General features: G+C 41.0%; 2 protein-coding genes across 2 annotated transcripts in view; one reads left to right on the top strand and one right to left on the bottom strand.

The window, feature by feature from the left end:
- The window catches only part of nbas (NBAS subunit of NRZ tethering complex), a 162866-nt gene extending 155572 nt beyond the window's left edge, over nt 1-7294 (bottom strand). The window contains exons 1-6 of the mRNA XM_084376963.1: nt 7125-7294; nt 6592-6643; nt 6367-6403; nt 4034-4111; nt 3336-3383; nt 2277-2320 (exon numbers count right to left, since the gene is read on the bottom strand). Of these exons, the coding sequence (XP_084233089.1) occupies nt 2277-2320; nt 3336-3383; nt 4034-4111; nt 6367-6403; nt 6592-6643; nt 7125-7217 (352 nt within the window). The 5' untranslated portion in view covers nt 7218-7294. The remainder of the gene's footprint in view (nt 1-2276; nt 2321-3335; nt 3384-4033; nt 4112-6366; nt 6404-6591; nt 6644-7124) is intronic.
- Nucleotides 7295-7458: 164 nt separating this feature from the next.
- Nucleotides 7459-14810, top strand: ddx1 (DEAD (Asp-Glu-Ala-Asp) box helicase 1). Its single transcript, XM_084377521.1, has 26 exons — nt 7459-7559; nt 7684-7735; nt 7877-7940; nt 8323-8352; nt 8475-8571; nt 8731-8778; nt 8893-8976; nt 9144-9227; nt 9316-9392; nt 9489-9561; nt 9709-9785; nt 9874-9988; nt 10246-10384; nt 10588-10648; nt 10778-10876; nt 11023-11112; nt 12268-12456; nt 12605-12656; nt 12766-12912; nt 12997-13088; nt 13173-13245; nt 13403-13475; nt 13555-13597; nt 13685-13780; nt 13900-14020; nt 14166-14810. Exons 1-26 carry the CDS (start codon nt 7544-7546, stop codon nt 14294-14296), a joined length of 2223 nt encoding a protein of 740 aa, XP_084233647.1. The 5' UTR covers nt 7459-7543; the 3' UTR covers nt 14297-14810.
- The last annotated feature ends 66 nt before the right edge of the window (nt 14811-14876 follow it).

Raw genomic sequence — 14876 nt, 5'->3', positions numbered from 1 at the left:
ACTCTCCTTTTAGCTCTGTTTTTGGTCTCCACCAACTCCACTTGATAGCTAAATGCTCTACTATTTCCACCAGGTAGTTGCTAACATTAGCGTGCTGCTGTTTGTGCTGGGCAGGTAGCGAACAGTGGGTTTGTCACAGCTTTTAGTAAACCAAACAGTAAAGTTGTAACCGTTAAAAAAAAGAAAACAATTAGCTAAAAGTCGCTTTTAAGGGTCAGTGATAAATAAGGGTTTGCATTATGAGAAATTCAAAAATGTTTCAAAAAATTGTTTTAAAAGCTTGCATCAGGTTTGCTAAAATGTATATTTTGTATTTATGTTGGTTTCATGTAATTTGAAATAGCATTTGAACTATTTTTTACAAAAGGTAAGACTGATTGCCCCTCCTGGTCTCAGGGCAGAAGTCGTATTTTTCTGTTTTAAGGCAACGTAGTTGGACAAAAGGGGGTCAACTGTCTCCTCTGGTCTCAGGGCAGAAGTTGTTTTGTAGGATTTTCCTCATGGCTGTTTAGTCTCATCTGGTCCCAGGGCAGAGACCATTGTTTCCCACAGTTTTGTCTGAGGGCAGGTGAATCCCTCCTGGTCTCAGGGCAGAAGTCGTTTTTCTCTGTTTTAAGGCAACATAGTTGGACAAAAGGGGGTCATCTGTCTCCTCTGGTCTCAGGGCAGAAGTCGTATTTTTCTGTTTTATGGTGTTTAAAATGTTTTCCTGGGGTTTTTTGAACAAGTTAAACTATTTGGTACAAAGTTTTTATGGTTACACCTCATTGACATTTTTGCCATCATCCCCTGAATATTCTCTGAAAATTGATTAAATCCAGAAATTTTAGATGAGGTCTTCAAAAAGAGAATGTATGCAAGTAATTTGTACGTTTTTTTTTTTTATTTTAACCTTTTTAAATTCAACTGAACCATAAGAACACAAAAAAAAATTGTGTCACGTCATCGACCCTTAAATGTCCTGCAGGGCTGAGGAAGAACTGCAGAGTTGGGTGATAACTTTCCGTAGGTTCATCACTACACATACCCTCTTCTACATTACACATATCAAGTGGATCAGTTGCTAATGTAGATATTCTGATAGGTGCCGCTTTAAGTAAAAGAACTGCATCAATAAGGAAGATTTCAACATGTTATTTTCAAACATCTAAGTGTTTTAACTTTGTCCTGTGTCAATCAAAAAACTTCTCAACTTGAAGAAAAGTTGAGACTCGACACATTAAAACAATCTAAACCAGCACAGCAGGACATTTTAATAACTTTCCAAACAATCAAGGCTATTCATTTTTTATCAGCCGCTACAAGGCTCAATTTAATGAGTGGCAGTGAAGGAGGTGAGGGTGATTATCTGTGTTGCTGTTTACAATCTCTCTCGCACATTCCAATTAGCCGCCATGGTCGATATTTCTCTTTGAAACAAACTCAAAGCACATGCGTTCAAACAAGTATAGATACTGTAGATTGAGACTACAAGTTAATCAGCATCCCCACAGAGACCAAAGACGAACCTCAGCCGTGTCCGGAACGTTTAGTTCCTACCTCCCTAAAGAAAAGACGCTTATTAGTTTCCTCTACTTAGTGAATGAGTGAATTTTAGACACTTCATGATCATTTTGTATTATGAATGACAGGTGCAGTGTCACATGACTCATCTATAAAACGTGACATACTGTATTGTGGTTTTTGACACAGTTCATTGCACTCGACATCACATCACATCATCTGCAATGATTATTCTGTTATCTGATTAGTTACCAACTATTCAATGGAATCGCCAACAATTTTGATAATCGATCAATCGGTTTTCTTTAAAGACAACATTTGAGGACGTCGTCTTGGGTTTTTGAAACGCTGCTCGACATTATTCACCATTTTCGGACATTTTATAGACAAAACAACTCATCGAAATAATGGACAGATTAATCAACAGTGAAAAATAATCGCTAAAATGTGTGATTTTGCCCACATTTGCCATATTGTACTATTAATTATGATCATAATTTCAGCCATATTACACATCTCCTGGCTTCTATCTTACTCTCACACACAACTGCTCAAACTTCAATGTACAATACAAGGACACAAACACTTTAACTCTCCTATATCAACATGAAGGGCTTAAAGTACACCCACATTACACTGACTACAGCACCCAGCAGTTACCAGTACATTCATAAAGCAAATGGGGTGCTTAGTGAGGTGAGCTATGGTGATTTAAAGCCATTTACAGTGAACTCCAGTAAGTGATTGATAAAAACAGGGAGACGGGGTCTTACCCTGGCACTTCCCAATGACTGAGCCGAAGTCATCTCTCACAGACCTGAGGGAGCAAAAACACACACGTACACACAGACAGGATGAGAGGAGTACACACCCAAACCTTACATGACCTGGTGCAAGGTGGGTTATAGCAGCCGGTGAAGTAGCTCAATGGATCAAGCAGAGAAGGCCTTGAGAGTAGGCAGTGTTTAGACAGACTCTTAACAGAGCTCAATGGATAAGGCCTTGAGCTGACTTAACACCCACTCACACCAACTAATGCCATGAAACAAGGCTATAAAACACTCTGTGATTAAACAACAGCGGTGTGAACAAACGACATGGGAGAAACCCGCAGTATGAGACCCCAGAATACAATTTAAACAACAGAAACATAGCGTGTTTTACATATCGATACGTACATGGAAATGATTCCCAATTACTCAAAAGGTCAACAAAGAAACAGCCTTTGGATTTTGCCTCTTGTTAGCTCCTGGAGAGCAAGACATATCTGTATAACTGGTCCACTGCGATTGATTTTCATTTCAATTTTGCTCCATTTAAAAACATCACGTCGTGTCAATAGGGCGCGTTGCTGAGCGAGTGCATTTTCCCTGTGTGAGGGGGAAATTGGATGGCGTCTGAAAATAATTACAACCACTGAAAATGAGCACAAACACACGTGTGTGTGTGTGTGTGCGTGTGTGTGTGTGTGTGTGTGTGTGTTTATGCTTTGGTCTCTTTCTCTATCCCTCTCACACAGACGCACAAACAGATGAAAACATTTAGGGAGCCGCGGCGTGGAGTTAATTTTATGTAGCCTGAAGTATCCAATAGGTGCCACAAAAGGTATGTTAAATCCCTTATTCTTTACTACGTCTGATTGTATTATTACTGATTGTATTGATGCTTGAAGAAAAACTCTTAATTCTTTCATGCACAAGCCCAGGCTGCAGCTCTTTTTTTTAAAAAAAGGGCAACGTGATGAATCACCCCATTAATTAAAAGGCTCTCTATCACTCGCACACACACAGAGACAGAGTGCTTCAAACAGAGGGATGGAGTTCAATAATTACCTAATCTCCACACACTGGTCCTGAACCACTGCCAGCAGTTTGCCATTACTGTGGAGAAAACAAGAGAACGGTCAGCAGTGAACAGGAGAAAGAGAGAACTGAGAGAGAAAGTGTGCACAAGGTGAGAGGAGTGAAGCGGGGGAAAGAAGTGAACAAACGTCATCGCGACTGGTATTTTTAAAAAGTGGGAGATGAAATAAAGCGGCAGGATGAGACACATTTACCGGTGGCGATTTTGTGTGTGGAGCAGGTGGTTTGAAAAGAGATAAAGGCTGGAATAAGAGCCAACGTTGGAAGGCTTCAAGAGAGGAGAAACAATAATAATTGGGGGCATTAAAAAGAGCAAAGATAGCTTCAGAGGGTGTGGAACGAGGAAGAAAGATTTAAGGGCAGACAGAAACGAAATGGAAGGATCAAACACATCAGACTAATGGACATCCGCAGCATCATTTGACCGCGCTTAACACTGTCTTACATGGTCGAATCGATAGCCAATTAAAAAACGCCTTTCTACTTGGTTCGTCTCTTATAATGAGTACAATTAAATGATTGGTCAGGGGATAGACAGAAAAAGGAAGAGAAAATAAGAAGAGGGCATGGATTAGTGCGTGTCAGCAACAAAGTAGGCCATATTCACGTATTGATCACAAAGAGGGTGTGTGTGTGTTGTTGTGTTTGAGTGTGTGTTTGTGCTGCACCTTGCAAGCACCAGCTGCCAGTTGATCTGCTTGTTCGCCTGGCGGACGAGACCGAGAGGCAGAGACGAGCTGGAGGGGCTGACGGTTCCAAAGTCAAACGAACACGAGCAAGAAAATTGAAGAACAGATTAAGAACGTTAATAACTGTTACACAGGGGCAGCAGAGGGGGAGTCCTTCTAAATGAGGCTAAAAGCAAAGATTCTCGTCTTTAGAGCTGCTGAAAGCAACTTTTACTGAGCGACAGAGAACTCCAGAGAAAAGATAAGCGGCAGGGTCGATCCTGTTACTGTCGATGACATCATACTTATTCACGATGTCGACAGTCAGCGGTTGACAGGTCGACACACCGAGTGTGAATTAAAATGTCGTCAGTACAGAGGATTTAAACAGCAGCTGGATTTGATTTGATTGAAAAAATGTAAATGTAATCAAATTAAACATTCATTTAAATGAAAGATTAAATTAAATTAAGCTAAAAAACTTTTAAACACAATTAAATAAAATCTCATATTCAATTATATTGCAATACACATTCAAATAAGTTTGATTTAAATTAATTTTATCAAGTAAATGATATTAAATTAAGTCAAATTAAAAAACAAATAACAATTAAACAAAAATACATTAAATTCAATCGAATGTTTAATAAAATTTAAATAAAATGTAATTTAAATTATATTAAATGTGATCTAAATTATGTAACTTCAAAATTGAAATGAAACAAAAAAATTATATTCAATTTAAACTAAATTAAACAAATTCTATCCCTTTCCAATTAAATTGGATCTGAAGAGCACATTTTGGGACCTGCCCTCTCCGTGTCATTGTACTGTTTCAATCTGTTTTTAAAAGCTCATTATCACTGTATTTTTGTGTTGCACTACTCTCTCGTCTGGGCTTCAACAACAGTGCCGGAAGCTTCTGTTCTCCCGCCTTCAACAAATATCACAGCATGTGGAGGGCAGCCTGCCCACACTGTTTGGTAAAATTCGATAAAACTCCTGATCCTTCCCCATCCACACAAAGAGAAGGAGGGCTGAGAGGCAAGCGCTGCTAGAGGACTTCTTAAATATTTAACGGGGTTATTGATGGTGCCAGCTAACCACCTGCTGAGAGGATAAGCAGGCCTTTGTAGGAGAGTATTACAGAACCTTCTGCAGGCCACATCGAGTCGTCTGTTAACACGTTCCAATAGACACTGTGCAGTGAAAGCAGGGTGAACGAGGTCAGTATTTTTTCGCTAAAGAAAAACCCTTTAGAAACATATGCACCTTAAATACAGGACTGTGACTAAAACACTTTTTTGCAGAAGGTTTCAGGAGGTGCAGATCAACCAAGCGTGGTAGGGTCTCTGTCAAAGTGTAGTGTACACACATCTGTTGCAAAAAGATAAACTTTCTTACTAATCTGAGTTAGGGGGGGGGGCTGTGAAATGCTGTGTGCCATAGGTCTTTTCACACTGCATACAATTTGCCCAGGGCTATCCTAAGCCTTGGGCTAAGAGTGGACCCTGGGATAACAGAGCCCCTTTGGTGTTCAGTGCGTTTGGCCCTTGAGCACAGGGCTATATGATTGACACTGCATTTCTACTAGCCCCGAGTTAAATGTGCATTAAGTTTTAACATTGTAGAATGCTGCATGGCTCCATTTAACATTGGCACTGCCACTTCATTGAGTCAATTTTCCGGGGTGACCATACAAACTCAGGGCGAGCCGAAAATCCGTAGGCTAAAGTCGGGTTAGCTCATTTTGAAATGTGACAGGATGGTGCCAGTGTGAACGCTTTCTTAGTCTAGGGTTAACAAATCTGAGGCTAACAAGGTTCCAGGAAGGCTTTTAGCTCTGGGCTAGGTGCAGTGTCCTAACTCCAGATTAAATCTAAAAGGTTTTTTTTTTTTTTTATCTAATGACTGAACTAGCAAATGTGGCTTTAATTGGATTTAACAAGGTTCACTCTCAGTGTTTGTGCTGCTGTAGTACATTTAGTTCAACGCAGCACTATTTCCTTAAACATGCATTAAATCATACTGATTTTAACTAACAAGCCGTAAAAGAGTGTCAGGACAGACTTTTTAATTCTTAAGATCCAGATATTGTTTAAGTTGTTTTGTAGAACAGTAGTGCTGATGTTCTTAGTCAGCGCCTGAGATATGCATTCTCTCTCTTCAGTATTTATAAAGGAACAGATTTAAACATTAGGTTGCTGTTAGAAGCTGTTTTGTTAAAGTGAAGTATGCGTGTCAAACATGTGTTAAGCCACACACCTCTGAATTCTGTGTGGCATGTTAGGGCACACAGCCCTGACCTGTCAGCATGATAATGATAAACTTACCTGTACCACAAGTAGTGCAAGATTAAGCGAAACGGCCCTGTAAGAAACAATGGGAACAGTGTTATTATGTCATAGTTTATTTATCATTGCAGAAAAGGTCTCATGTCACTTTCTAAATTAAGATCAGAAACTAAAGTTGATATGGGAGCATTGTTATTGAAGTTGGAGTGGATTTAGGGTCCTGCACAATCACATACTGGACCTGAGTGAAATAACAGAACTTACCAGTCACTGCTTTTGCAATAAGTGATGTGTTGTGCTCCTTGTTGCCTCGCAGCTACAAATGTTAGAGAGTTACAGATGAGCTTATCATTCACTTCACTCCTTCAACAAGCACAATTGTGTCGAGGTCATGACTTATTGTTTCCTGACATTGAACTAAAAATGACAGTGTAATGGATAAGCTTGCCCCCTGTTGCTAGGGGTAACTTTAATGTATGGCAGCACCAGTCTAGCAGCCACATACTTCTGGGCTAGCTAGCTAATTGGAGCAAAATATGGATGCAGGCTTATAAATTGAACTTAACTGCCCATTGCACGAATGATTGTGATGAATAATGAAAACTACACTATGTGCCGATATGTTAATATGAGAGTGTGGCCAGCAATGAAACGTATGTATGTGCTACGTGGCTTTGAGCGGCAGACCCCATGCAACTGATTACAGATGACTTTCCGGGGGCATTTTTTCAAATTAAAGTTCAACAAAAGACCCACACACTGTACTGAAAGCGAACATAAATGCGAGTCTGACCAACCTGAGTGTCCGTCTCTGGCGGCCATTCAGTAATGACAAGTAAATCGTATAAAATGTTTTCATCTTCGCCTTCAATCAGACTTTCTTCAGCCATGTTTACTTGGAGCAGCTGTCAAAAGTCTACGGCGAGAGACACAGGACAAAATAGCTTACGTAACCGCGTTTGAAGACTGTAGCTAACCGCTCAAGTAAAGCAGTTCCGTGGCTTAACTATGAATACTATACCATTATAAAACATGGGGAATATGTGCTTTTATAGCTTACCCCACAGGCAACGCGTATTGTAAATATTACTCTATTTTAAAAATTAGTTTACTACCCGGAACCAATGAAGCCAGAGGGGGTCCGCTAAACGAGTTGCACCGAGCCGAAAATTCTGAACACGTTACATCCGGTTGTGGTGCACTCGGAGCAGCAGCAATGGCAGCGTTTTCTGGTGAGAGTTTTATGATGTAATTCATTATGTCGACGTGGAGTTTCTACTTTAACTGGACAGCGAGCTACTTTAAAAGCTACGTACGCGTGCTGAGTTATTAAATGTGTTTTTGTTCGCTCAACAGAGATGGGGGTTATGCCTGAAATCGCTCAGGCTGTGGAAGAGCTGGACTGGCTGTAAGTCAATGAACAAACCTCAGACTCAGCTGTTGACGGGCACATGAATATTGCTAAGTCATGCCTGTATTGTGATATCTGTCCGTGTTGTTGTTCCCTGTTACCCGTTGCACTGATATATTTTCAATCGCTGGATTTCAGACTGCCCACTGACATCCAGGCAGAGTCTATTCCCCTTATTCTTGGTGGAGGAGATGTACTCATGGTAAGCCTACCTCTTCGTCACTGTCTCAGACACGTTATTATGGCTGCAACTTATTATTATTCTCATGATCAATCGATTAATCGTTTTAGTCTATGTCAAAATGGGTGCAAAATGCTCATCACAATTTCCCATAATCCAACAATAATGCCTCTTTTATCCAGCCAACAATCCAAAAGCAAAAGACTCTTCATTTTCTGTCATAAATGACAAAAACCCAGCAAACCCTCACATTTAAGAAGCTGGGACCAACAAATGTTTGACATTTTTGCTTGAAAAACACCTGAAACGACTAATCGATTATTCCTTCAGGTGATCAAATCAATAAATCAATGCAGCTCTACAAGTTTTACATCTCATGTCTCGGTTTGTTTGTTGTTTTCAGGCGGCAGAAACTGGTAGCGGCAAAACAGGTGTAAGTACTCGACAGCCACACAACTTTATAATACAACTTTTGCTCTGCAATTTGCAGTTTTTGAGCGAGCATTAAACATCGGCCTGCATGAGAAACTAAGGAGTATTACATCTCATCCTCAGGCCTTCAGTATCCCAGTGATCCAGATCGTGTATGAGACCCTGAAGGATCAGCAGGAGGGCAAGAAGGGCAGAGCCGCCGTCAAGACTGGAGGAGCCAGTGAGACCATTTTAATAATTATTTGGTTGCAGTCTGTGTGCTTGACAAGCTTGCTAAAAATAACATTGTGCAGGCCTCTCTACTTCTGTAGACCTAGTCAGGCCAGTATCTTAATTGAGGATCAATATGCAGATGTTTAACCTGCTTTGTTCTGCTCAGTTTTCAACAGTTGGCAGATGAATCCTTATGACCGCAGTCCAGCTTTTGGTAAGAGGAGAAAAATAAGCCAGCACAGTCTGGAGGACACTCTAATCTTTTATAACTTAAGCTTTTGTTATAGGTCACATCTGCTTATTGTCAGTTTTTATTTTTCCTGTACAGCAATTGGTCCGGATGGATTGTGCTGCCAGAGCAGGGAGTTTAAAGAGTGGCACGGCTGTCGCTCCACAAAAGGCGTCACCAAAGGTTTGTAGTGCACATAAGTGCTTTCGAATTGCTTCAGATTTTAAAAAAAGAAGAGGAAAAAAAAGACTATTTTGGATTTCAAGACAACATACACTTGTATACAGTTGAACAGATCTTGAATTTTTTGCAACTGTCCCCTGTCCTTGTCCAATCCTTTCTGTGTCCAGGGAAGTACTACTACGAGGTCACCTGCCATGACCAGGGTCTGTGTCGCATTGGCTGGTCTACCAGTCAGGCTGCTCTCGACTTGGGTATGCTCTTCTACCCGCTAAGACAACAGCTAAGATAGTCTTTTTTCAATAGAATAAAAATTTAATCCTGAACTCTTTTTCTTTCCAGGAACTGATAAATATGGTTTTGGTTTCGGTGGAACTGGAAAGAAATCCAACAACAAGCAGTTTGACAGCTACGGAGAGGTAACAGTTAGTGAATGAACACGATATTAGATAGATAAACAATTGTGAGGATACTTTTCAAACATGTTTTCTCTTTGTTGTCTGCCCTCTTTGCAGGAGTTTACCATGCATGACACTATTGGATGCTACCTGGATCTAGACAAGGCCCAAATTTCCTTCTCTAAAAACGGTGCCGTCTCAGTATTTTAATGATGATGGACTGATGAATCTTATTGTTGTGGTTATGTAGGACATCTGGAGTTGATGGTAGATGGCAAAGTTACTCATGTTTCTTTCCCCTTTTTCTTCTTTTTGCTCTGTTTTTTTTTTCTCCCAGGCAATGACCTGGGTGTGGCTTTTGAGCTCCCGCAACACGTCAAGAATCAGCCCTTCTTTGCCTCCTGTGTGCTCAAGGTATCCCATTGATATAAAGGTAGAAAACAATCCAACAGGTGCCAGATTTGCACCATGCAAATTGATCTTCTCCTTGTCTGACTGACAGAATGCAGAGCTGAAGTTCAACTTTGGAGGAGAAGACTTCAAAAATGCCCCTAAGAGTGGCTTTGTTGCCCTGAACCAGGCGTCCGAGGCTCACCAAGCAAAATCTTCTCAGACAGGTGAGTGGATGCAACCTTGTTTCAGTTGCAACAAGAAAATATGTTGTAAATATACAGAAAAATGTAAATGGAATTTTTAGATAAATATCACACTTTTGCAGAAGCAGAGATAATTTGATGTGCAGGCTACATGCTTGACTTTCTTTCACAATAAAAGCCTTTTCAAAACAAGGTACAAGAGATACATTTTACCACAAACAATGCTAATAGTATATATCCCTGTGTTCAATAGCTGTCTCTGCTCTGTGTTTGTGCAGGCACCGCCAAAGTGAGTGAGGTGAAGGCCACATCCAACGCACCAAAAGCTCTGATCATCGAGCCATCGAAAGAATTGGCTGAACAAACCCTCAACGTTGTCAAGCAATTTAAGAAATACGTGGAAAATCCCAAACTGAGGTATGACTCTACAGAGCTGGCATCAACGACGTTTGGCACAAATACCGAGAACACATGACTTGTACAGAAAAATGCATGTGTTGGCACATTTGAAGACCAGTGATACTGTAATGTGCAATTCCTGTTTTATACCATCAGATGGAGCCAGTGTTTCATTATAAATGTTTGTACAATACTGTACATTTGTCGATCTGTTACTGCAGGGAGCTGCTAGTGATTGGTGGTGTGGCTGCCAAAGAACAGCTGGCTGCTCTCGAACAGGGGGTACGTGACATATACTGTCTGTGAATTATGTTTACGGTTATACACAGAGATGAAATCCATAAACGAAGACGTTCATTTTTTGTTCCTCGTTCCCCTGTTCTGTATCCTGCTTTTTTGATCTTCTGATAGATTGACATCGTGGTGGGAACACCTGGCAGACTGGACGATCTCATATCCACTGGGAAACTTAGTCTGTCCCAAGTCCGCTTTCTAGTCCTGGATGAGTGTGTATGTACAACACATCGAGAGTATCTTGAGTCCTAAGTTACATCAGAAGTATTGATTTATCTCTGCCTGCAAAAATGGTTGATGTACAGACCATAACAACTCCCAAAGTCACGTATCCATTTGTCTGTGTCCTCGGTGTCCCTCAGGATGGCCTCCTGTCTGCAGGCTATACAGACTTTATCAACAGGATCCACAAACAAATCCCTCAGGTCACCTCTGATGGCAAGAGACTGCAGGTAACACTTTAGATGAATCGCGTATGTAACAATAAACATTTCAGTGATGCAACTTGAGACCACTTCAAACTGTTACAGTAGCTGGGCGCAGTTGTGGGAAGAGTTGACCATTCGAACAATGCTTTACGGTGCTCATTAGCTAGCAAAACAAGAAGCACACTGGTTGAAGGAACCTATTTCAAGGTCTATAGCGCATGGTCTAAAGTGCTTGGGGCAAGAGTGTTTAGGGCATGTCCAAGTCCACTTTTCCTAGTTAAACAGAGCATAATCTGGGCTCTTAGTAAGGCACAAGGTCACAAAGGGTTTGTATTTAGTCTCTTGATTAATGATAGGTGTGGTTTGGGTATTAACATAAATTAAACAAATTAAGAGTGCCATAACCCTTTCCTTTAAAATACTGGTGTGCCTGCACCTGGCTTTTAAAGGGAGTGGGTCCACGTAACATTTGTGTGCACACACATTATGAACTCGCTATGCAGGCACAACTTACATTCTGAATAATGCGCCCTTCTGAAAGCAAGAAAAATACTGCGACATTGACTGCAAACCAGGTTTTTGTTGGCCGATGGCAGAATTGCTTTCTGCTGCCTCAAGATAGCAATGCAGCAACAATTCACCTGACTGTGCCTCACTTTAAGACCAACAAACTGTTGGGCGCACAGATGGGTGCAAGTACATATGCTACTAGGTCTATTCCATGCCAACTCACCCAGAATTCAGAACTTTTCCCTATTCATGCCATGGATTACCTAGAAAAAATTCACGGGGCCTTTCAAAATCTAACTCAAAATACTTTTCTTGAAGTCTTGAAGTCTGGCCCTCAGAGATAAATGTAATCATTTTATCTGGTTCTTTTATATGTGTATTCCAAAGCTAAAAATACTGCAAGGTGAGTTGGTATGTAACCCAACATACACAACGTGGGCACTGGGCATGAGTGGACAAGCGCGTCAGTCAGAAACTAGCAATGATACTTTCACTGCACTGTTTGCTGCTATGCCTCGGGTTTAAGATGGGGCCCAAAGTCCAAGTGAACTATAGCAGTTGCTGAAAAAAAGTATATTTTTTATAACTGTATCATGTAACTCCAGCACTTCTGTTATAGCTGTGACTGCACACTGTGTGCACACATCTGAAGGTGATCTTCTTTTCCAGGTGATTGTTTGTTCGGCCACACTGCATTCCTTTGACGTGAAGAAGTTGTCCGAGCGCATCATGCACTTCCCCACTTGGGTGGACCTGAAGGGAGAGGACTCTGTCCCTGAGACTGTCCACCATGTGGTAGTACCCGTCAATCCCAAGAACGATCGAATCTGGGAGCGTCTGGGCAAGAACCACATCCGGGTGAGTCCCTCATGTTGAGGACACTTCATGGTGGACTAAATATTGCCGGAATTTGCTTTGCTGTTGAACGATATTGAAGGATTTGAGTGAAGGGTTAAAATAACGTGTTGACAAAAGTTTTCTCCTTTGATCTGTTTGCTTTGGATAGACGGATGAAGTCCATGCTAAAGATAACACCAGACCAGGAGCAAATTCTGCAGGTATGAGCCGAAAGTCAGCCAATGAGCATCACATAACCAACAACACAGATATTATATTATCATTTCCATTCTGTGAGTAGTCACAACTAATGTTTGTGTTCATATTTAGAAATGTGGTCAGAAGCCATCAAGGTGCTGAAGGGCGAGTATGCAGTGAGAGCCATCAAAGAGCACAAGATGGATCAGGCCATCGTTTTCTGTCGCACCAAGATTGACTGTGACAACATGGAACAGTACTTCATCCAGCAAGGAGGAGGTAGGAGGCAGCGGCACCACTGAGGATTAACTTTTTGTGCATCAAGTTCTGAATCATCCCTCAGTATTGGTCTCTTTTCTTTAGGTCCGGACAGTAAAGGCCACCAGTTTTCCTGTGTTTGTCTCCATGGTGATCGTAAGCCCAATGAGCGGAAAAATAACTTGGAACGCTTCAAGGTAAAAAAAAAGACAGCAAATTAATGATGCGATTCTCAAGCACAACCAGTCTGTCAGTGTTTAAAGATCTTCTTGTGTTCTCAGAGAAAAGAAGTGAGGCTCCTTGTCTGCACAGACGTAGCTGCCAGAGGAATCGACATCCACGGGGTTCCTTATGGTGAGAGATAGTAGATTTTAATGCTTTAATGCACAGCCGATCCTGGAAACACATCAACCAGTCGTGTAGTTGGACTGATGCAAGGGCAAAAGACAGAATACTTTGCTGTTTTGCCATGCCATTATTTCTCACAACTCTAGTCTTTTTTTCCCTCTAGTGATTAACGTCACCCTGCCAGATGAGAAGCAGAACTATGTCCATCGTATCGGCAGAGTTGGAAGAGCCGAGAGGTAAATATCCATCATTCAGATTCATTTATCAAATTCATCTTCATTAAAACATGACATTTCTTTTCCTTTTAACTTGCAGAATGGGACTGGCAATCTCACTGGTTGCTATGGAGAAGGAGAAGGTAGGATGGATGACACAACTGCGCTGATCATTTTAATTGTGCATATTTTTGAAAAACAGGTGTAAGTTAATCTTTCCTCATGTGCAGGTGTGGTACCACGTTTGCGCAAACCGAGGCAGAGGCTGCTACAACACCCGGCTGAAGGAGGATGGAGGCTGCACCATCTGGTACAACGAGAAAGAGGTGAACAGAGACGCAGACAAAAACTTAATCTAGTTAATGCAGCAAGTAATATTTGCTCTTTATCTTATTGTGATCATTAACTCTTAACTCTTTTTGTTTCCCTTTTCCTCTGACAACAGCTCCTGTCAGAAATTGAGGAGCATCTAAAGTGCACCATCACCCAGTGTGAGCCAGACATCAAAGTACCTGTGGATGACTTTGATGGAAAGGTCACCTATGGTCAACGCAGGGCTTTGGGAGGTTAGTGTTTCACAGTACACATCTATACAGTGAAATATCTACAGGTATTGCATAGATTATTGTGAGGCATTTACGTCTTTTACAGGATTGCACATTGACTTATTTTATGTTGAGCTTGACCATCAAACCTCTTGCTCTCGCCTAGGTGGTAACTACAAGGGTCACGTGGATGTTCTGGCCCCGACAGTCCAGGAGCTGGCGCATCTGGAGAGAGAAGCCCAAAGTTCCTTCCTCCAACTGGGATTCTTGCAAAACCAACTTTTCAGAGCCTTCTGAACACACCCCAACCGACATAAAACTGCAGGCTGCTGATACAGGCGACAGATAAATGAAAATTTTGACACGTTGCACCAACAGGAAGCTTTTTCCACCCACGTGTAAACATGTAAACTTAGATAAAATGTGTACTTAAGGTGTCAAAATGTCAATATTTCAATGGGTATGCCAAACTTCTCTATGGCCTGCAGACAGGAGATGACTAAACTCTTGGGTTTTCTGTTTAGTTGTGTTATATCTCTTTTGAAGGTTAGAATTTATACTTTGGATGTTGAAAGCATCTCAAAAGCTTTGACCGCACTGCTTGAAAAAATATTACCGAACAATTCTTGGCATCAAATGCCAGCACTAATGCAAAACCTAATTTGTTTGGATTTTGAGTTTTGTTTTCTGATTGATGTGACGGTATGGAATATTTAAGTTTCCCTATTAAATAACTTGCAAAAAAAAGTCAATGTCTTTAAGTGGTTTGATGTTTTTTGTTTTTTCCTGAAATAAACTAGTAGCCTGTTCAGTTTGGTTTCTTTTTGTTATATTTACTCTGAAAGGAAGAAAAGTCACTTAAGGATTTATAAGAGGC

Source organism: Pagrus pagrus (assembly GCF_965226575.1).
Source record: "Pagrus pagrus genome assembly, chromosome: 16".
Classification (NCBI taxonomy): Eukaryota; Metazoa; Chordata; class Actinopteri; order Spariformes; family Sparidae; genus Pagrus; species Pagrus pagrus.
This window is presented reverse-complemented; position numbering and strand designations above follow the sequence as displayed.